At 32.8% G+C, this 23,567-nt stretch overlaps 1 protein-coding gene across 10 annotated transcripts; it reads right to left on the bottom strand.

Moving 5' to 3' along the window:
* Positions 1 to 2,829: 2,829 nt before the first annotated feature.
* Positions 2,830 to 15,459, bottom strand: LOC105785845 (uncharacterized). Of its 10 annotated transcripts, XM_052633863.1 has the most exons (34): positions 12,818 to 15,459; positions 12,659 to 12,718; positions 12,353 to 12,568; positions 12,125 to 12,271; positions 11,860 to 12,024; positions 11,717 to 11,755; positions 11,461 to 11,610; positions 11,323 to 11,361; positions 11,097 to 11,207; positions 10,923 to 10,961; positions 10,560 to 10,766; positions 10,423 to 10,461; positions 10,198 to 10,308; positions 10,024 to 10,062; positions 9,661 to 9,867; positions 9,524 to 9,562; positions 9,299 to 9,409; positions 9,125 to 9,163; positions 8,765 to 8,971; positions 8,628 to 8,666; positions 8,402 to 8,512; positions 8,228 to 8,266; positions 7,865 to 8,071; positions 7,747 to 7,785; positions 7,521 to 7,631; positions 7,347 to 7,388; positions 7,128 to 7,223; positions 6,984 to 7,043; positions 6,846 to 6,884; positions 6,620 to 6,730; positions 6,447 to 6,485; positions 5,847 to 6,323; positions 3,658 to 5,714; positions 2,830 to 3,556 (listed from the first exon to the last, which is right to left on the bottom strand). In XM_052633863.1, exons 1-34 carry the CDS (start codon positions 15,435 to 15,437, stop codon positions 3,038 to 3,040), a joined length of 8,571 nt encoding a protein of 2,856 aa, XP_052489823.1. In that variant the 5' UTR covers positions 15,438 to 15,459; the 3' UTR covers positions 2,830 to 3,037. The 10 variants fall into 10 exon arrangements, with proteins under 10 accessions (XP_052489823.1, XP_052489815.1, XP_052489818.1 ...); XM_052633855.1 differs by having other exon boundaries at positions 3,658 to 6,290; positions 12,818 to 15,458; XM_052633858.1 differs by having other exon boundaries at positions 3,658 to 6,323; positions 11,461 to 11,559; positions 12,818 to 15,458.
* Positions 15,460 to 23,567: the final 8,108 nt, after the last annotated feature.

Below are 23,567 nucleotides of genomic sequence, written 5' to 3'. Positions count from 1 at the left end.
TCAACACTACAAGGGTATCGCAATACCACTGTAGATGGTTTCAATTCTTCTCGTTTCAACACTACTAGGGGTATCACAACTTCCATGCTTCGATATCACGATACCCCTTTTTAGGTGATTTTTTTGTTCATGTCCAGGCCATTGTTGACTGCCTACAACACTCAATCAATCGTTAGGTTCCCTATGGCGCATTTGGGCAATTCTGGTCTAAAAAATAGCGTAAAACGTTCTAGTTTACTTATTAAAGTAAAAACTAACTAAAAACATGATAAAAACATTCAAATTGCTCGAGAATAAGCTTGTCAAGTGTAATAGAGAGCCTAATTTGACGTATCAAATTACTGCAAATCAACCTATCAAAGATATTATATAGTTAATATTTCATTTATAAAATTCTTGAGAAAATACCCTTATGTAGCAAAATTACTATTTTATCTCTTTTTGCCTCAAAGCTCAACTTATTTACAAGTAAGCGCTTAACTACTCAAATTCCATAAATTGTATTTAATAATTAATAAGAGTACTTTAATGTCAAAATTATACATTTACCCTTGTTTTGAAACAAAGGAAAATTTATGATTTAGTCCACGTACTTTTCAAACTTTTCAATTTGGTCCCAAAAGTGATTTCTATTATACCGTTACATTTTCCAACTTATTCTTATGTAAATTAATCAATGCTAACTCAATTTTCCCATTTTGATCAAATTTTCACTTTAATCCTCAAAATTTTGAAATGCACAATTTAGTCCCTTTTGTCATATTATCACTTCTAAAATTCTTTTCTTTGATTTCTATCTCCAAATTTCAATTTCCCTTTCATAATTTTTTTATCAGACTCATTTTAACTTGCTCATAAGTTCAATATATTCAATCTCGAGATAGTGTCAAGTGTCTTATTGGCAAATTTTAGGTGTTGTATTTTTGAAATGTTTACACTATAGTGTTATATATTGCATTTTTTGTGTTATAAATAACTTAATATATAAAAATAACATATATAATATATTATAAGACTAGAAAATGACCTAGGTCGAATTGAAGCCTTGAATGCTTAAGCCCGAGCCCAATATATATTTTAAAAGGACCTAGTCTTTTGCTAAAACTTATTTTTCGAGTTTAATATTTTTGCCCAAACTTTATTAAATTTTTGACAAACTTTCAAGGTGGTAGTCCAACCCGTATTCTCTTCACCTAACTGAACTCTCAAATCAAGGCTGAGTAGCTGACTAATCACACTAAAGCTAAAAATGATAAGTGTGGGCTCCATGTTTAGAATAATCCAAAATCTTCTTGTCGATTTTTTTGGGTACGCTATGACATACCTCATAAAATGGAGTAGCAGCAAAACTATTGGAACTTCCAAAAGGTAATAGATGGTTGCTTTGCAAGTGGACAAATCGAATATGGCCTCATTTATTTGAAGAAAAAGGAATTACATCCTTTAAAGATTGTAATACAGTAGTATTTGAATGTCAAGTTTATTGTGCTAAGTCTGAGAAGAAACAACATCCATATTAACAACTATTGAACTCATTCGATCAACATCTAAATACGGAAATGAAGTCTGCGAAAAGTACAACCCTTGTCTAGTGTCACCCTTCCCAATCACTTGTTATTGGTCCTGAATAAGATAATATGATTTGGATGCCAAGCTGCTAACTTAAATCAAATTGAATTGAAACCGAGGCACAAATAGATTATCATACAAGGAAATGCAACCACAATTGCACTGCAAACAGATGTAAGTTTTTGTTTCAATTGAAAAATACGTGCATCATTGCTCTGCTGAAATCAATCTCCAATATCTTCCTAGATATCGGCAGCAAAGGCATGATACAAGTATAAAAAAACTTGCTGTGATTTCCTTGGAAACAGAATAGATTAGCCAAGAATTCAGTATATTGTTGGCCCTCATCTATGCACCGGAAAGATTAGAAGAAAAATCTGGCAACCTAATAATTGTGCCATCAACAAACCCAAGCTTGTTTTTGGCAGACAATTCCATAATCATAGATGTTTTCCAATGTCATCGGTAAGTGGTTGAGAAACTAAAACCAAACTTCGGTTATCCGATTGATGAGGATAGAGTGCATTGCCATTGAAGAACGCCATATCAGCTTGCAAATCAGTTACAGCTTTAGAGAAAAGGAATCCATTGATGTTTGGTTGGCAAGAAAGTAGTCGAGAAAATGTGGGAATGAAAGAAATGAGAGAAAATTCATGCTCTTATACCATGTTGGAGTAGAAGAAGTCTCTATTTTTCATTGAAAACAAAAAATACAAAATATACGAAATAATAAGGGCGGTTTATGATAAGGACTTCTGGGAAGAAAATACTTGGGAATGTCATGGATGAAAAGGGTCTGAATGGCGACATATTTAAATAATGTTTTTAGAACACGTTACTCAGAGTTAGGGTAAGTGTCGGATACAATTACAAATCTGAAAATTCTCTTAAGTTTTTTCATATATTTGAATAATCGTACCACTATTAATATATATGGTATATCGGTGTCGCAGATTTATACTTGATGAGAAATGAAAAGTCAAACAATTACAAGCAATTAAAAACAATGATCAGGCTGTGAAACCCGAAGCACTTTGATAAAAGTATTCATTCACTTGCTATGAAAGTTAAAATTGTCTGCAAATACCTGGTGTGGGGTTGCAATATTAACTAATGAAATGAACTATTATCATGTTAATTAGATTTATATATAGATAAAGAAACCAATGTATTGAAACTTGAAAACCAGTGGCATGAGGTTAGCTTGTCTTCTCATATACATAATTGTTAAGACAAATTGAGTTCCATGAAAATTGAAACTGAAATAAGAAAGGGCAACAAAAGCCGCCACCATTGCATTAATACACTAGAGAGTGATACATACATATAAGATTTAAAGTCAAAGATACATCACTCTTACTTCACTAGTGTGAAGAAGGGACGTTTGTAGGGCTAATTTATTGACATAATCTATAAATAATAAAGGAAAATCTGGTTGAATATTGTTGGCTTGATCTTTGTAAGGAGCCTACTGAAGAGAGGGTTGAAGTAAGCTTTGATGCCTTTTTATTAGATCAACAAAAGATGGTTGACAGAAGCCTTCAAGGAGGAAGAGACGAGCAATTTGTTTGTTCATTGCTTCTGTAAGATGAATTCCATCCCAGTGGATGTAAGCATTCGGGTTACTACAAGTGTTGGTGCCATCCATGCCACATAGATTGTTCAAGTTGAAGTTAAGTCCACCTCCAACGCCGCAACATGCACCGGATCCATCTGAAAAGCCAAACTCAGTGAGGTTTCCCATGACTGTCTTGAATGCGTTGAAATAATCAGCATATGCAATTGTAGCATTGGGATAGTTTCTACGAAATTCTTCTAATGTCTTCTGTAAGAGGTCATTGTGAGCCATTATTGCTTTGTTGATAACTGCAGAACAACCCATTTCATCCTTGGCAAAGTGGGGAGTCAATAATTTTGCTAATGGCCAACACCCTAGTGGCGGTAGTCCTTGAACCACGATGAACCTTGCGCCACTATCCAACACCGTCTGCAACATAGTTTCCAAGTTTATATTTAAAGCATTATTTTTACTATTGTATAATGTGTCATGTTAAACCTGATAATATCTTACACAGTATAAGTACGTACCGTAAGGATTTTGGAGATTTGACCGAGAGTTATATCTGTAAGCCAACGCAATGAAATAGAAGACCCTATAACACGAGCAAAGTCATCTGCACCCATTTGCCCAAGCCAAACGAGGTTGTTTCCCATTTGTTCCTTGCATTGTTCGACTGTTTCCCCATTGCAGGCTTTTTTTGTGACAAACTGGTTGAACCATTCTATTTGAGTTTGGAAACCTAATGGAGTGCCTTGCCACAACAAGTTATTGGTGATTTTATGATTAGTAAAAAAATCACCTGAAAGAGATGTCGAACCTCCCACTGCAAAGTTCACTCCACAGTCTTCATTGATACTAGAGTTTTTGGAAGCCACTTCAAATGGTGGCAACAGGGATATGTTGAGAGAATCACAAAGGAAATCAATAACCAAGCGACCATTACTTGATCTACCCTCAAAATGGAGGTTTGAATCTATTGTTTGAAAAAAGCTTGATAAGAATGCACTCGCGAAGTCTTTCAAAATGCCTAATGATTGAGCATTTCCTGTGTCTGTATATGAGTCTCCAAAAGCAAAAACTTTGGAAAAAGTACCACTAAATTGGTTTTCAAGACTAGAACTCTTAGAAGAGCCAGAACCCATAGAAATATCAGAACTTGTAGAAATGCCCAAGTTTGTAGAACCAGGAGCATCATAAGAATTGGTGCCTCTAAAAGAGCCCGAAGTTTTAGAACCAAAATTATTGCTTGTGGAAGATTCTGAATTTGTATGACCGGAAGTTGTAGTACTACTAGTCATAGGAGAACTGTAATCTATGGAAGGGCTCGAAGTAGAACCAGAAGTCACATGATCATTATTCTTAGAAGAACTAGTGCTTTTGGAGGAGCCTGATGTTTTAGAACCAAAATCACTACTTGTGGAAGAGTGACCAGAGGTTGTGAAAGAACCAGTGTGTTTGGAAGAACCTGTGTGTGTAGAAGAGCCGGATTTTGTATGAGTAGAAGTCGTGTGACTATTACTCTTATGAGAAGTAGAACCAGAAGAATGGCTCGAAATAGAACCAGTAGTTGTATGGCCACCAGTCGTAGCAGAACCAGTGTTTGTGGAAGAGCCTGAAATTTTAGAACCAGAGGTTTTGAAAGAACCTGTGTGTTTGGAGGAACCTGTGTGTGTAGAAGAGCCAGATTTTGTATGAGCAGATGTCGTGTGACTGTTAGTCTTATGAGAACTAGAACCTGAAGAGTGGCTCGAAATAGAACCAGTAGTTGTATGGCCATCAGTTGTAGCAGAACCAGTGTGATTGGAAGAGTCGGTGGGCGTGCAAGTGCAAGAGCAAGATTTTGTAGGAGCAGAAGTGCTGTGACTATTAGTCTTATGAGAACTAGAACCTGAAGAGTGGCTTGAAATAGAACTAGTAGTTTCATGGCCATCAATCGTAGCAGAACCAGTAGTTGCATGGCCATTAGTCGTAGTAGAACCAGTGCTAGTGGAAGAGCCTGAAGTTTTGGAACCAGATGTTGTGAAAGAACCAGTGTGTTTGGATGAACCTGTGTGTGTAGAAGAGCCTGATTTTGTATGACCGGAACTCATGTGACTATTAGTCTTATGAGAACTAGAACCTGAAGAGTGGCTTAAAATAGAACCAGTAGTTGCACTGCCATCAGTCGTAGCAGAACCAGTGTTTGTGGAAGAGCCTGAAGTTTTGGAACCAGAGGTTGTCAAAGAACCAGTGTGACTGGAAGAACCGGTGTGTGTGGAAGAACTAGATTTTGTATGACTAGAAGTCATGTGACTATTAGTCTTATGAGAACTAGAACCTGAAGAGGCGCTCAAAGTAGAACCGGTAGCTGTATGGCCATCAGTCGTAGCAGAACCAATGTTCGTGGAAGAGCTTGAAGTTTTGGAACCAAAACTATTGCCAGTGGAAGAGTGGCCAGAAGTTGTAGAAGAACCAGTGTGTTTAGAATAGTCCGAGTTTGAATGATTAGAAGCCATATGACTATTACTCTCAGGAGAACCTATACTTGTAGATGGGCTTGAAGAAGAACCGAAAGGCGTAGAAGAACTAGTGTTCAGGGAGGAGCCTGAATTTTTAGAACCAAAATCATTGCTTGTTGAAGAGCCACTAGAAGTAAAAAAAGAACTGGTGTGTGCAGACAAGCCTAAATCTGTATGATGAGAAGTTATAGGGTTATTAGTATGATGAGAACTAGTACCTGTGGAGGGACTCAAAGTAGAACTAAAACTCTTATGACCATTATTCTCAGAAGAATCGGTGTTTGTGGAGAAGCCTGAAGTTTTAGAGCCGGACTCATTGCTTGTGGTAGAGTGACTAGAAGTTGAAGAACCAATGCCAACTGAAGAGCCTGAATTTGTAGAAGAAATAGTACTTTCAGAAGGGCTTGGAGTATGACCAGAAGTGGTAGGTCCATTAGCCATAGACGAACTAGTACTTGTGGAAGAACCTGGAGTTTTAAAACCAGAACTATGACTTGCGGAAGAGTGACTAGAAGCTGTAAACGAGCCAGAGTGAGCGACATTGCTTGAACTTGTATGACCAAATCCCTTATGGCTATTAGTTGTGAAAGAACTAACGCCTGTGGAAGGGCTCGAAGGAGGAGTAGAAGCTGTAGGACCATTTGTCATTGAAGTACTAGTGCCTGTGGAAGCACCCGTATCTTTAGTACTAGTTGCTTTAGAATTACAAGAATGTGAGAAACAACAAGTAGACAAGTCAAAACCCACAAAATTAATATAGAATATGTAAAAGCATGTTAAATAAATAAAGTAATACAAAAAAGATAGAAAATTTGAACCTGAAGGGTTACTTGTAGAAGACTTAGATCCTTCAGAACCTAATAAAAAGTCAACATTCATATAATGGTTAAAAACCTTAGAATCATTATAACATTATTAAGAACTCAACATCATAAAATAACCATAAATAGTTGAACTAGATGACGATCTTGAGTTTTAGTAAGTCCAGCACCTGTGGAAGGGCTAGTAGGAATAAAAGTCGTAGGACCGTTAGTCGCTGAAGCATTGGTACCCATGGAAGCACTTTCATTTTTAGTACTTGAAGCCTTAGAATTACCAGAAACTGATAAAGAATAGATAGATATGTCACGACCCATAAAATTTCTAGAACTTTATTATAAAGTCTGTATAAGCATGTTAAATGGATGAAATAAAAGAAAATGATATGGAATCCAAACCTGAAGAGTCACTTGTAGAAGACTTAGATCCTTCAGAACCTAATAAAAAGTAAAAAGTCATATAAATGTTAAAAACTTTAGAATCGTTATAACCTTATAAAAAACCCAACATCATAAAATAGCCAAAAGTAGTTGAACCTGATGAGGAGCCTGAAGCTTTAAAACCAGAACTATGACTTGCAGAAGAGTGACCAGAATCTGTAAATGAACCAGAGTGAGCAAAATTGCTTGAACTTGTATGATCAGATCCTTTATGGCTATTAGTTGTGAAAGAACTAACACCTCTGGAAGGACTCGAAGAAGGGGTAGAAGCTGTAGGACCGTTTGTCACTGAAGTACTAGTGCCCGTGGAAGCATCCGTATCTTTAGTACTAGTTGCTTTAGAATTACAAGAATGTGAAAAACAAGAAGTAGACAAGTCAAAACCCACAAAATTATTATAAAATATGTAAAATCATGTTAAATAGATAAAATAATACAAAAAAGATAGAAAATTTGAACCTGAAGGGTTACTTGTAGAAGACTTAGATCCGTCAGAACCTACTAAAAAGTCAACATTCATATAATGGTTAAAAACATTAGAATCATTATAACATTATTAGGAGCTCAACATCATGAAATAATCATAAATAGTTGAACTAGATGACAATCTTGAAGTTTTAGCAGGTCCAGCACCTGTGGAAGGGCTCGTAGGAATAAAAGTCGTAGAACCATTAGTCGCTGAAGCATTGGTACCCATGGAAGCACTTTCATTTTTAGTACTTGAAGCCTTAGAATTACCAGACACTGGTAAAGAATAGATAGCTATGTCAAGACCCAAAAATTTTCCAGAACTTGATTATAAAGTATGTATCAGCATGTCAAATGGATGAAATAATAGAAAATGATAGGGAATCCAAACCTGAAGAATCACTCGTAGAAGACTTATATCCTTCAGAACCTAATAAATGTTAAAAACTTTAAAATCATTATAACCTTATAAAAACCCAAAATCATAAAATAACAAAAAATTGTTGAACCTGATGAAGAGCCTGAAGCTTTAAAACCATAACTATGACTTGCGGAAGAGTGACCAGAAGCTGTAAACGAACCAGAGTGAGCAAAATTGCTTGAACTTGTATGACCAGATCCCTTATGGTTATTAGTTGTGAAAGAACTAACACCTGTGGAAGGGCTCGAAGAAGGAGTAGAAGCTGTAGGACCATTTGTCACTGAAGTACTAGTGCCTGTGGAAGCAGCCGTATTTTTAGTACTAGTTGCTTTAGAATTACAAGAATGTGAAAAACAGGAAGTAGACAAGTCAAAACCCACAAAATTATTATAAAATATGTACGAGCATGTTAAATAGATAAAATAATACAAAAAAGATAGAAAATTTGAACCTGATGGGTTACTTGTAGAAGACTTAGATCCGTCAGAACCTAATAAAAAGTCAACATTCATATAATGGTTAAAAACCTTAGAATCATTATAAAATTATTAAGAACTCAACATCATAAAATAACCATAAATAGTTGAACTAGTTGACGATCTTGAAGTTTTAGCAGGTCCAGCACCTGTGGAAGGGCTCGTAGGAATAAAAGTCGTAGAACCATTAGTCGCTGAAGCATCGGTACCCATGGAAGCACTTTCATTTTTAGTACTTGAAGCCTTAGAATTACCAGACACTGATAAATAATAGATAGCTATGTCAAGACCCAAAAATTTTCCAGAACTTGATTATAAATTATGTATCAGCATGTCAAATGGATGAAATAATAGAAAATGATAGGGAATCCAAACCTGAAGAATCACTCGTAGAAGACTTATATCCTTCAGAACCTAATAAAAAGTCAAAATTCATATAAATGCTAAAAACTTTAACATCATTAAAACCTTATAAAAACCCAAAATCATAAAATAACAAAAAATAGCTGAACCTGATGAGGAGCCTGAAGCTTTAAAACCATAACTATGACTTGCGGAAGAGTGACCAGAAGCTGTAAACGAACCAGAGTGAGCAAAATTGCTTGAACTTGTATGACCAGATCCCTTATGGCTATTAGTTGTGAAAGAACTAACGCCGGTGGAAGGGCTCGAAGAAGGAGTAGAAGCTGTAGGACCATTTGTCACTGAAGTACTAGTGCCTGTGGAAGCAGCCGTATTTTTAGTACTAGTTGCTTTAGAATTACAAGAATGTGAAAAACAAGTAGACAAGTCAAAACCCACAAAATTATTATAAAATATGTAAAAGCATGTTAAATAGATAAAATAATACAAAAAAGATAGAAAATTTGAACCTGAAGGGTTACTTGTAGAAGACTTTGATCCGTCAGAACCTAATAAAAAGTCAACATTCATATAATGGTTAAAAACCTTAGAATCATTATAACATTATTCAGTACTCAACATCATAAAATAACCATAAATAGTTGAACTAGTTGACGATCTTGAAGTTTTAGCAGGTCCAGCACCTGTGGAAGGGCTCGTAGGAATAAAAGTCGTAGAACCATTAGTCGCTGAAGCATTGGTACCCATGGAAGCACTTTCATTTTTAGTACTTGAAGCCTTAGAATTACCAGACACTGATAAAGAATAGATATCTATGTCAAGACCCAAAAATTTCCAGAACTTGATTATAAAGTATGTATAAGCATGTCAAATGGATGAAATAATAGAAAATGATAGGGAATCCAAACCTGGAGAATCACTCGTAGAAGACTTATATCCTTCAGAACCTAATAAAAAGTCAAAATTCATATAAATGCTAAAAACTTTAACATCATTAAAAACTTATAAAAACCCAAAATCATAAAATAACAAAAAATAGCTGAACCTGATGAGGAGCCTGAAGCTTTAAAACCATAACTATGACTTTCGGAAGAGTGACCAGAAGCTGTAGACGAACCAGAGTGAGCAAAATTGCTTGAACTTGTATGACCAGATCCCTTATGGCTATTAGTTGTGAAAGAACTAACGCCTGTGGAAGGGCTCGAAGAAGGAGTAGAAGCTGTAGGACCATTTGTCACTGAAGTAGTAGTGCCTGTGGAAGCATCCGTATTTTTAGTACTAGTTGCTTTAGAATTACAAGAATGTGAAACACAACAAGTAGACAAGTCAAAACCCACAAAATTATTATAAAATATGTAAAAGCATGTTAAATAGATAAAATAATACAAAAAAGATAGAAAATTTGAACCTGAAGGGTTACTTGTAGAAGACTTTGATCCGTCAGAACCTAATAAAAAGTCAACATTCATATAATGGTTAAAAACCTTAGAATCATTATAACATTATTCAGTACTCAACATCATAAAATAACCATAAATAGTTGAACTAGTTGACGATCTTGAAGTTTTAGCAGGTCCAACACCTGTGGAAGGGCTCGTAGGAATAAAAGTCGTAGAACCATTAGTCGCTGAAGCATTGGTACCCATGGAAGCACTTTCATTTTTAGTACTTGAAGCCTTAGAATTACCAGACACTGATAAAGAATAGATATCTATGTCAAGACCCAAAAATTTCCAGAACTTGATTATAAAGTATGTATAAGCATGTCAAATGGATGAAATAATAGAAAATGATAGGGAATCCAAACCTGGAGAATCACTCGTAGAAGACTTATATCCTTCAGAACCTAATAAAAAGTCAAAATTCATATAAATGCTAAAAACTTTAACATCATTAAAAACTTATAAAAACCCAAAATCATAAAATAACAAAAAATAGCTGAACCTGATGAGGAGCCTGAAGCTTTAAAACCATAACTATGACTTGCGGAAGAGTGACCAGAAGCTGTAAACGAACTAGAGTGAGCAAAATTGCTTGAACTTGTATGACCAGATCCCTTATGGCTATTAGTTGTGAAAGAACTAACGCCTGTGGAAGGGCTCGAAGAAGGAGTAGAAGCTGTAGGACCATTTGTCACTGAAGTAGTAGTGCCTGTGGAAGCACCCGTATTTTTAGTACTAGTTGCTTTAGAATTACAAGAATGTGAAAAACAACAAGTAGACAAGTCAAAACCCACAAAATTATTATAAAATATGTAAAAGCATGTTAAATAGATAAAATAATACAAAAAAGATAGAAAATTTGAACCTGAAGGGTTACTTGTAGAAGACTTTGATCCGTCAGAACCTAATAAAAAGTCAACATTCATATAATGGTTAAAAACTTTAGAATCATTATAACATTATTAAGATCTCAACATCATAAAATAACCATAAATAGTTGAACTAGATGACGATCTTGAAGTTTTAGTAGGTCCAGCACCTGTGGAAGGGCTCGTAGGAATAAAAGTCGTAGAACCATTAGTCGCTGAAGCATCGGTACCCATGGAAGCACTTTCATTTTTAGTACTTGAAGCCTTAGAATTACCAGACACTGATAAAGAATAGATAGCTATGTCAAGACCCAAAAATTTTCCAGAACTTGATTATAAAGTATGTATAAGCATGTCAAATGGATGAAATAATAGAAAATGATAGGGAATCCAAACCTGAAGAGTCACTCGTAGAAGACTTATATCCTTCAGAACCTATTAAAAAGTCAAAATTCATATAAATGTTAAAAACTTTAAAATCATTATAACCTTATAAAAAACCCAACATCATAAAATAACCAAAAATAGTTGAACCTGATGAGGAGCTTGATGCTTTAGAATATCCATCACCTTTTGGAGGGCTAGGAGGAGGAGTTGAAGTAGTAGAACCATCAGTCACAGAAGAACTAGTGCCTGTGCAAGCACTCGTATTTTTAGTTCTAGAAGACTTGGAATTACCACAAACTGAGGTGGAAATGTGAAAAACCATAAAATTACTAGAATTTGATTATAAAATATATAAAAGCATCTTAACTAGATGAAATAATAGAAATAGATTAAGAACCCCAACCTGAAGAGTCACTCATTGAAGACTTATATCGGTTAGAACCTAATAATAAAAATAAAGTAAAAATTCATTTAAAGGTTAAAAGCTTTAGAATCACTAAATCTTATAAGAGCCAAACGTGTTAAAATAGTTAGAAATAATAGAACCTGACGAGGAGCCTGAAGTTTTTGAAGATCCAAAACCTTTAGAATTGTTGGAACTTGATACAGAACCAGACCCAGAACCATGAGCATCATAACTAGATGACGAGTTTGAAGTCTTAGAAGAGTCAGAACTCTTAGAATTGTTTGAACTTGATAATGACCCTAATCCTAGAAAAGAGTCGGAAGCATTAGAATTAGATGAAGAGTTTGAAAATATTAGAAGAACCAAAGACTTTAAAATTGTTAAATCTTGATAAAGATCTTGAACCTGTGGTAGAGCCGGAAGAACCAGCTTGTGAAGTTTGAGAAGAGTCAGAACTTTGAGAATTGTCAGAACCGAATCCTTTGGAAGAGCTAGAAGCATCAAGGTCGGATGAAGAGCTAGAAGTTTTGGAACTCTTAGAATTGTTAGAACCTGTCAAAGAAGCCGACCCTCTGTAAGAACCAGAAGCATTAGAACTAAACAAAGAGTTTGAATTCTTAGAAGAATCAAAACCTTTAGAATTGTTCGAATTTGATAAAGAATTCGACCCTGTGGAGGAACCCGATGCACTAAGATTTGATGAAGAGTTTGAAGTTTGAAAAGATCCAGACCCCTTAGAATTGTTAAAACCTGATAAAGAATTGGAGTCTGCAGAAGAGCTAGAAGTACCAGAATTTGATGAAGATTTTGAATCCTTGGAATTGTTAGAACCTAAACTTGTGGAAGAGCCTAAAGCACCAAAACCCAATGTACAATTCAAACTATTGGAATCCTTAGAATGTTTATAACCATGTTAAGTATTTGAACGTAGGGACATACCTGAAGCATCATGACTTAAAGAAGAGTCTGAAGTCTTAGAATTTGTCGAATTATTCAAACCTGATAAAGAATCAAAGTTTCTAGAATAGTTAGAAGCACAAACATTTAACGTAGATTTAGAAATTTTAGAAAAGCTAGAACTCTTAGAATTGCTTGAACCTGATAAAGAACTGGAACTTGTAGAAGAACCAGAAGCCCCAGAACTTGATGAAGAGTGAGTCGCACCAGAACCAGAATCCTTAGAATTGCTAGAATCCACGGAAGAGCCAGAACCCTTAAAAGAACCCGAATGCTCAAAGGAACCAGAATGTGAATATGAACTAGAATGTGAAGCTGAACTTGAATGTGACAAAGAGAAGGAGCTGTGACCTGTAGCACCACCATGATTTATAGAATTGGAATGTGATGAAAAGCCAGAAGCCTTAGAATTACTAGAACCTGACAGAGAACCAGAACTTGTAGAGGAACCAGAAGCCTCATGTTCTAATGAAGACTTAGAAGCCGTTGTAGGACTAGAATCCTTAGAATTGTTCAAACCAGAATTTGTGGATGAGTTAGCAGCACTAGAACCAGAATGCTTAAAAGAACCAGAATGCGAAGATAAACTAGAATTTGAGGATGAGCTTGAAGCCTTATAATTTCTAGAACCTGATAAAGAACCAGAACTTGCAGAGGAATTAGAAGCCTTATGGTTTAATGAAGACTGAGAAGCCGTAGTAGAATCAGAACCCTTAGAACTGTTGGAACCTGAGTTTGTGGAGGAGTTACCAGCAATAGAACCAAAATGATTAAAAGAACCAGAATGCGAAGATGAAATAGAATTTGAGGATGACCCATAAGCCTTATAATTGCTAGAACCTGATAAAGAACCAGAACTTGAAGAGGAATTAGAAGCCCCACGATTTAATGTAGACTGAGAAGCCGCAGTAGAAACAGAATCATTAGAATTGTTGGAACCTATGTTTGTGGAAGAGTTAGAAGCACCAGAACCAGAATGCTTAAAAGAACTGGAGTCTGAAGATGAGCCAAAAGCCTTAGAACTATTAGAACCTGATAAAGAATCAGAACTTGTGGAGGAACTAGAAGCCCCATGATTTAATGAAGACTGAGAAGCCGTTGTAGAATCAGAATCCTTAGAATGGTTAGAACCTGAGTTTATGGATGAGTTAGCAGCACTAGAACCAGAATGTGAAGATGAACTGGAATTTGCGGATAAGCCTGAAACCTTATAATTGCTAGAACCTGATAAAGAACTAGAACTTGCAGAGGAATTAGAAGCCTTATGATTTAATGAAGACTGAGAAGTTGTAGTAGAATCAGAATCCTTAGAATTGTTGGAACCCGAGTTTGTGGATGAGTTAGTAGCACTAGAACCGGAATGTGAAGATAAACTAGATTTTGAGGATGATCCAGAAGTTGAACTTGAATGTGATAAAGAGGAAGAACCATGACTCGTGGAACCACCATGATTTAGAGAATTGGAATGTGATGATGAACTAGAAACTGTATTAGAAGCCCCTTGACTCAACGAAGAGTGAGAAGCCGCATCAGAACTAGAATCCTTAGAATTGTTGGAACCCGAGTTTGTAGAAGAGCTAGAAGAACCAGAATTTGAATGCTTAAAAGAACTTGAATGTGAAGAAGAACTAGAATGTGAATATGAACCTGAATGTGAAGATGAGCCTGAAGCTGAAACTGAATGCGATAAAGAGGAAGAGCCATGACCCGTAGCACCACCATGTTTTTCAAAACTTGAATGTGCTGATAAGCCAGAAGCCTTAGAGTTGCTAGAACCTAAACTTGAAGAAGAACCAGAAGCTGTAGCAGAACTAGAATCTTTAGAATTGTTAGAACTTGAGCTTTTGGAAGAGTTAGATGCAGTAGAACCTAATGCAGAGTTAAAAGTCTTAGAAGAGTTAGAACCCATTGAATTGATGGAACCTGATAAGGAACTAGAGTTGCCAGACTTAGAAGTTTCAGATGAGTCAGAACCCTTAGATTTGCTAAAATTATCTCCAGAACCTAATGAAGAGTGAGTAGCCATAGCAGAACTAGAATCCTTAGACTTGTTAGAATCTCCGAATGAGCTAGAACCCTTCCAAGAACCATAATGTGAAGATGAACTAGAATGTGACAATGAGCTGGAAGATTTGGAATGGCTAGAACCTGATAAAGAACTAGAAGTTCCAGAGGATCTAGAATCCCCATGACCTAAACTAGAATCCTTAGAATTGTTAGAATCTTCGAATGAGCTAGAACCCTTCCAAGAACCAGAATGTGAAGATGAACTAGAATGTGACAATGAGTTAGAAGCTTTAGAATGGCTAGAACCTGATAAAGAACTAGAAGTTGTAGAGGAACTAGAATCCCCATGACCTAAACCGGAATCTTTAGAATTATTAGAATCTACGGGAGAGCTAGAACCTTTAAATGAACCTGAACTCTTAAAAGATCCAGAATGTGAAGATGAACTAGAATGTGAAGATGAGCCAGAAGCTGAACTTGAATGTGACATAGAGGAAGAGCCATGACCTGAAGCATCACCATGATTTTCAGAGCTCTTTAAAGAGTGCGAACTCTTAAATGACTGGGAGGCATGGGAAGAACTTGAATGCTTAAAAGAGCCGGAACTTGAAAAAGAACTAGAACCCAAGCTTACTGGAAGTGGGTGAAGGTTGGTTGAATCTTGATCAATCCCTGTGAAATGTGCATATGGAAATGAAAATGATAAGAAGAGAACAATAGATAAAACATGAAAAAAATGCTTTGAAATCATCATTTTGTTTTTATATAAATCAACTGGAGATAATTATTTATTCTTTTTTTTGGTTTTTGTTTTTTTGTTTAAGTTTGTGTGTTTTCAGAGATTTATACATATCTTTCCTTCTTAAGATAGTATATGTGGAAGCGGTCTTGTATGGAGTCTCATTGGTTTTAGGAGAACGTAAATTTCTAAGTGTTAATAGGAGTTTGTGGTTTAGCGATCTTTATTTTTGGTTTTTCCTTTGAATGATCATAAATGTTTCTCATTTTTTAATGTTGGACGCTAAGTGACTAGCCTTTATTTATCAAATAATTATTTTTAGTATAAAAAATTATTTTTCTAAAAGAGTTAATTGCACTCCACATTCCTTATGATCTTCGTTCTAAATTAGTCTTCAAATTTAAAAGTATTTAATTACATTAAACTATCAAATTTATATTAATTAAGTCCTTCCATTACTAAAACTATTTAATTTAATTGTAAAATGACACGTTGAATATTAGGTGGCATAATTTATAATTAAAATTAAAATATATATAACACCCTCAACCGTCTGACGTACAACACAAATAGGAGTTGCTTCTAGAGCACTTTTAAACATTAAATCAAAGTTTTCTTCTAAATAAAACACCATTTGGTAACCATATAAAATTTATTTAAGACAATTCTCAAAATTTAAGAAAGAATAAAATAACATTTGAAATCATTTTGGGTCATTAAACACATTTTAGGACCTGTTTAACACATAAATGTTTGAAGTTTATCGACTTAAATCGAGGTCTTCCTGATGGAGGTCTGTAAGATTTTACTGTAAATTAAAACTTCAAGGAATTTGAATAATACCATGGAAACAATATGGAACATTTTGTAGGCTTTAAAATTTTAAAACCATTTAGGAATGCTTTTTGGGTGTTCAGAAGTTCCCGGGACCATATATGAACCTTAGAAGGCTCATTGTCCACAAAACATTGCAGTAGTACTATTAGGATCCTAGGTATTTGTACTAAGGCCTTGGGTGTCTGAACCTAGATTCTTGTGGTATTATAGGAATCATTTTGTCAAATAGGGCGCAAAACCTTTGATAAGGGTATTGAACCTTGGGCCCTTATAGCTAAAAATTTGACTGAAAAACACTTAAAATCATATCTAAACATAACCATATCATTTTCATATGTCCCAAAACATTAAATATCAATATTAAAACTCATTTAAACTCAAAATTCAAATACAAAATACATTAACATGAAGCAATGGGATAAAGTTTGAATAATTACATCAAAATAACTTGAATTTCAACTTAATTTTATAACTTATAACTCATAGTTCAACCTGTTTGTTAGACACATATTCATTTATTTTGATAATCTTTCAACATTATTTTTCATTTTAGAACACATTGTCAATTTATAGCCATAACCGCGTGTTATTATCAAGATTTTTGTTCAATTAGCCCATAGTAGAGACTAAGGAAATGACTCTGATACACGGAAACCATCCCATACAACCAAAAGACACATAAGTGTTAAGTACCATATCACATGTTAAGGTTTTAATCAGATTCATTTTATATTACTAATCCTTTAGGCTCAACTTTCCCCTTTATAACATTTTAGTCATTGACTTTAGTAGTATATCTTCAAGGCTCTTGTCGAAGGTATGATTATGATTATTTAATCCCAATTTCATTACCCTATTTGGCCTTAGCCTACTAATATATTCACATATGGATTCAATTTTGGCCTTAGATACAATATATATACCAAGCTCCTTCAGTGGCATTTTTGGATTTTAAAATTCAGTGGTGGTGAGCAAATTTGATGATAGTTTCTTTTGTTTTATGTTTTTAACATTTATTATATTATATTAACTTAATTTAATTAAATTTTGAATTATAAAATTTGAAATAGACCATATACTTATAGGGTAATTTGCAACTTAAAACCCTTAACATTAATTAATTTAGCTTTTTAAGCGATAAAATCAATACCAATTAACTTTTACTATTTTTATAATTTAGTTTGTTTTTCTTAATTAATCATCCAATCACTAAAATTTTTGGACCAAACTTTAATTCACCTATATAACTGCTTCGTAAATATTTTCTAAAAATATTCACGAGCTTGATTTACAAAAACAAGGTCAAAACCTTATTTTCCAAAATTACTTGACTTTCAGTACGCACCGCTTGTAGCTTGACTAACTGACCAATTAATAAAATCTATTGAATCAAGATTCACTATATACTATATTTAACTTGTAACAGCCCAGTTTTAGCTAAATCAGAATAGTGGTTTCAGAACCACAAATCCAAGGTTAGAAAATTATTTTAATATTATTTTTTATGTTTACAGCATGTGATTATATATGTGTGAAAGTTTCGTGATTTAATTTTATCGTTTAATAGCTTAATTTGAGAAAAAAGACTTAATCGCGTAAAATGCAAAAGTGGCATTCTATATGTTAAATGTGTTTAATTGCTATGATTTATTAAACTAAAGGTCCTTATGCTAATATTAGACCATTAGTTGTGTAAGTGGACATTTATGGACAACCATTATATATATATTTAATGTTATTTCATTAAGGTCAATTAAGTAATTTGTTATTTAAATTTAATTAAATTAAAACAAAACCAAAACTAAGCTTCATTTCATCTTTCTTTGGCCGAATATGGTGGAAGAAGAAAACATTTAGTTCATTTTAGGGTTCGGTCAATTGGGAGCTTAATTGGTAGGTGTTTTGAGTTCAGTTTTTGATGATTTTTTTTTACGTTTTTGAGATTGTTGTTTTGTATTCTAGCTAGTCCATGCCTTAATTTTTGAAGTTGTCAATGTTTCTGTGAAGTGTCATTGATGAATGTTTAAGCTTTTAAATGTTTGATGATGAAAAATGGATATTTGTTGATAGATTATCATATTTTGTTGATTTTTGACAAAAATGTCAAATAGGGATTTATTTGTGAAAATGTGAAAATGTAAAAATGTGTGGTTAAATGTGTGAATAAATGATAAATATGGGCTGATATGTGCACTAGGAAAATTCGACTAGCTTAAGAAGGTATTAAATTTCATGAATTTTGTGTATTTGTGAAATAGGGACTAAATTATAAAAATGTGAAACTTTGGGGGCAAAAGTGTAAACATGCCCAAATGTGTGTTTTTGATTAAATTGAATACATTAGTGATTGAATAAGCTGAATTTAATATTATATAGATCAAGAAAAGCAGAATTCAGACCTAGATCGGGGGAAAACTAAAGTTATCGACTAAACGACTCGAGTCGCCGTTTTAGCATCCCAGGTAAGTTCGTACGTGATAAACATTGTTACAATTATGATTTTAATGCTTTGATATTGCATAAATTGTATACACGAGAATACGGTCATGTTTGACGATTAATCGACTATGTTTAGCACTTAATGTGCGATTGGGAATAGCTTCGGCTATATATGGCACTTAGTGTGCGAGATTGAGATAGCTTCGGCTATGTAAGGCACTTAGTATGCGAGATTATAATAGCTTCGGCTATGCGATGGTATTTAGTGTGTGAAACATTGAGTATTAAATAGTGTTACGATAAAGGTATGAATTCGTTATGAATTTGTACAGGTATGTACATGTAAGTATGAAGTTCAAATAGAAAAGGTTAAAACTTTGCATACAAGTATATGAATAAGCTTATGGAAGGTTTGATATTATCATGAATTATACATTAATTTTTTCAAATTGATGATTTGTGTTTTATGAATTGTTGAGTATATTTAGTATGAACTTACTAAGCTTTGTAGCTTACCTTGTTTGTTTTTCCTGTGTTTTATAGTAAATTCAAGGCTAGCTCGAATTCGGGAATCGTCAGAGACTACGTCACACTATCCAACCATCTACTTGGTACTTTTGAGTTGTGTATATATGGTATATGGCATGTATAGGCTAGTGTCAATAGGATATGTTTTGAGATATGAAATTAGCCATGTGAGTTGGCTTGTAAATGACGTATAAGCTATTTTCGATATGCTTTGTTTTGAATGGTATATATATATGGCCATGCGAAATGGCTTGAAAGTAATGTTAAGTATGATGTATAAATCGGTCATGTAATTAGCTTATTTTGGAAGTATGTTATATGGTACATCTTGTGTGGATGGTCATATAATTCGGCTTGAGTAATGAGGTAAATGATATTGGATGTAATTTTTTTACTCATGGTGTATGTTCCTATAAATTATATGACGAATATTTATACTGATTGTGTATTGTTTATTTAGGTGTGGTTTATGATGGCAAAGAATGAATATGTTCTATGATTGATTGGTTAGTTATTTAGGTACGATTTTAAATGGTAAATAATGATTATGTTTTAGGTATGTTTTGTTGGTTATATATATAGTTATAGAGTGACATATTAATGTTTGTATTAGGTTATGAAATAGTATAATTAGCTTAATATTGAATGGTGAAATTGGTATGAATTTTGAGGCTAATTTGCTAGCCGAATAAATGAGAAATGAATTGTTTGTGATTATGAAATTTTGGCGTAAATTGAATTTGGTATAATTAGCCTCAAAATAGTATAATTAGCTCAATTTGGTATGTTTCGGTCGACAATTGAGCTTAAAAATAGCTATTGTTATCCTGAAGAATTGTGCATAAATTAGTAGTATCAAAAGTATATTTGGCCATGTTGTAATGTTAGCTATTGTCTTATATGCTAATAAATAATATGTCGTGTGTTATGGGTTGATATGGTTTAATATACGAATTTGACTTGTAGGAGTAAGAGGTTGGTTATTAATTGAGTTCGAAAAAAAATTTTGAAAAGAAGATTAAATTATTTTGTGCTTGCATTTTTAATAAATGACCGTGCTGAACTATGTTTTGTTCAGTAATGCCTTGTAACCCTAATTTGGTAACGGATACGGGTTAGGGGTGTTACATAACTCATAAATATTAATTAAGTATATCTACGGACTCATTCATCGAAATTTGTGGTCTCAAAACCACTATTTCCGTCAGCATTGAAAAACGGACTATTACAAAAACAATTTTCCTAAAACTATCAAAATAACAATTTACATCTTTTATTGCTTCAGTCGCAACTCTTGTCTCATCTTTGGTTCGCAACGAAAAGTTTTAAGCTCTAAGATCTTTCATTTCCTTGAACCCTTGTAAAGAAAAACAAACATGGTTAGTAGCTTCAGAATCAATGACCCAGTGGTCTATTGAATCTTCCACTAACCAAGTTTCAATCATTAAGAGTTTCATATCTTTATCCTTTGTGGGTAGTAGATTGTAATTGGCCTTGGAGTGTCTTTTCTTACTGCAGAAGAAACACTTAGACTTTGATAAGTCTTTAGGCTTCCTAGTTCTCTTCTTATCCTCTTTTTGTGGCCTAGAGGACTTAGCTTTATTTCTCTTAGTTTGTTTTTCCCTTCCCTTTAGAGAAAGAGGAAACTACTAAGTTAGCTTATGCTTTTGCGGACAGGTTTATCGCCATTGAGCACCAACTCATAGGATTGGAATTCCTTTATTAGTTGTGTAAACATCAACTGCTTGTCTCTGAGGTTACATACGACCTTAAAGCTAGCAAAATCATTCAACAAGCTTTTGAACAAAATCTCGCTTTGTGTGTTCTGGTCCAGCTTGACCCCATTATCCTTAATCTCGAAAAAGTAGCTCATAAAAGAAATCATATGATATTTGACCAAAGTGTCAGATTTGTTTTGGGAATTCATCAAATTAGTTATCATAAACTGCCAAGCCAAAATAGCTTAGCCCATGAACATGTCAATTAGGGCTCTCGATTTAATTCACATTCAATTGAGCTTTTTTCATTAACAAAAAAAAATTAATATTAAGGCCCTTCATTATCTATTTTCATCTTTGACCACGTTGATCGCTAAAATCAGCTAACGGACCAATCAAAAGGTAACATGTGGCAACCCTTGATTTAATTATTCATTTTTTTAGAAATATCATTGAAAATATTATAAAAATATAAATATAAAAAATTTATAAAATTTATAAAATATTATAAAAATTATATGAACTTATAAAAATTATAAAAATCACAAAAGTAAAAATCTTAATATTTTCCTTTCAATTCTAGTTTAGATATTTGTTTTATTTTCTAAAGGGTTATATGTTTAAAAGTCCTTAATAAAAAATAAAAGAATCAATTAGGATCCTCAATTTCATTCACACTCAATTGAGTCTTTGTTAGTAACAAAAAATAAATTAAGTCCTTTTGTTAACGATTTCCATCTTTTACAATGTTGACGATTAAAATCAACTAATAAACAATCAAAAGGCAACACGCGACATCCCTTGATTTAATTATTTACTTTTCTAAGAAAAATCATTAAAATTTATAAAAATCATAAATATTAAAATATTAAAATTTATAAAATGATAAAAATTTATTTTACAAAATTATAAAAAATACAAAACTTATAAAAAGCACAAATGCTATAAAATTATAAAAATCATAAAAACTTATGATAAATTATTTAAAAAGTTATTAAAAAATTAATTTTATATAAACTTATAATTTTTAAGAAAAACATAAATAAAATTTATAAAAGCTTATAAAAATCATAAAAATTATGAACATTATAAAAACTTATTAGAAATCCTACAAAATATAATAAAAATATTAAAAATATGAAAATTATAAAACTTAGAAAAAATCATAAAAACTTATAAAAATTATAATGAGTTATAAAAGTTATAAAATTTTGAATTTTTTATAAAATATTAATATGTATAAATTATAAAAATAGTTGCTTATTGGTTTCTTATTTTGAAAACTAAACACCTAAATTGAATGAACACATGGCATCTAACTAATCGTTAGGTAAGGAGAATAGTCGTCAAAATATTTTTTGCTAACATATGCTAATATTATTAGCAGTTGGATAATGAAATTTTTGGTTTTATAGTATCTAACCATTCCAAAAATACTTTATAGCATAAAATACTTAACATAAAAATTTCAACTTTTCGAGGTTCAAGTTCTTGTATTGTACTTAAAAGTTGGAAATAAGAATTAAAAATTAAAATAATCAATTATTAATAAAAGGAGAGGGATCTACATTTGTCATTTTATTTGTGGAAGATCGAAAACATTTGATTTTGTATAAAATGATCCCAATGATTTAATGACTATTTACATTATTTAATGGTTGGTCTTATGTAACATGTTCATTATGGTTTTAGGGTTTATTTTCTAAAATAAGGAGGTAATAAGTGACTTTTTTATTTTTATAAATTATTTATAATTTACTTGAATTTCTTATAAGTTTTTAAAATATTTATAAGTTTTATAAATTTTAAAATATTTTAATATGTTTGGTTTTTAATTTTTAATTTTATAATATATTAAAATTTTTATAAGTTTTATATTTTTTAAGCTTATATAAATTTTAAAGCAAAGTTTATATAAAATTTTAATATTTTACAATATTAATAATTTCTTATGATTTTTATTAGAAAATGAAAGTTTATATAAATTTTAATATTTTACAATATTAATAATTTCTTATGATTTTTATTAGAAAATGAAATATTAAATTGGTGGATGTCATGTGTCTCTACTTGATTAGTCCGTCAATTGATTATAATAAATTTTTTTAACATTACTCTTTTTATCATATCTGTTTTTTTATATAGTCCCTCTCAAATTTTAAATAAGAGGATAATGCACTTCAACATACTCGAACCTACTTCAACAATGGATCAATTGGAGCCAATTAAGTTGGAGGAATTAATTTATATTTTAAAAACTTTTAAGGGTTTTTTACCTATAATTTTTTAGAAAATATATTAATTGATGTTAGGTCTGACCCCAAAGTTAAAAGAGTCCAAAATATTTTTCACTTGTTAAGGGGCCAAAATTTTTTTTATTTTAAGGGGCCCAAAATATTTTTTTACCAACTTTTAAAGGAGTTAAATTTTTTTTTTCAATTTTTAAGGAATTTAAATCTCATTTTATTATTTTTGCTCAGACCCAAAAATGTAAAATACGGGTAGGATGAGTTGTAAAGATTTTGGAGTTGAAATTACCGTTAGATGTATTTTTATTTTAAAATATGACCGAATTGAGGTCGGATAATTTTTGGAATTTAATCTTTGACAATGGCGAGACTAG

This window comes from Gossypium raimondii, chromosome 1, assembly GCF_025698545.1.
Source record: "Gossypium raimondii isolate GPD5lz chromosome 1, ASM2569854v1, whole genome shotgun sequence".
Classification (NCBI taxonomy): domain Eukaryota; kingdom Viridiplantae; phylum Streptophyta; class Magnoliopsida; order Malvales; family Malvaceae; genus Gossypium; species Gossypium raimondii.
Note: the sequence above shows the minus strand (reverse complement) of the source record. Positions and strands in the feature narration are given on the sequence as shown.

Coding starts and splice junctions, on each gene's coding strand:
- LOC105785845 (XM_052633855.1), bottom strand. CDS start 15,437: ATGATGATTTCAAAGCATTTTTTTCATGTTTTATCTATTGTTCTCTTC. Junction 12,719..12,817: donor AAGTTCCAGTTCTTTATCAG/GTTCAAGCAATT, acceptor ATTCTTTATCAG/GTTTGAATAATTCGACAAAT. Junction 9,164..9,298: donor TCCTACGAGCCCTTCCACAG/GTGCTGGACCTG, acceptor ACTTTTTATTAG/GTTCTGACGGATCAAAGTCT.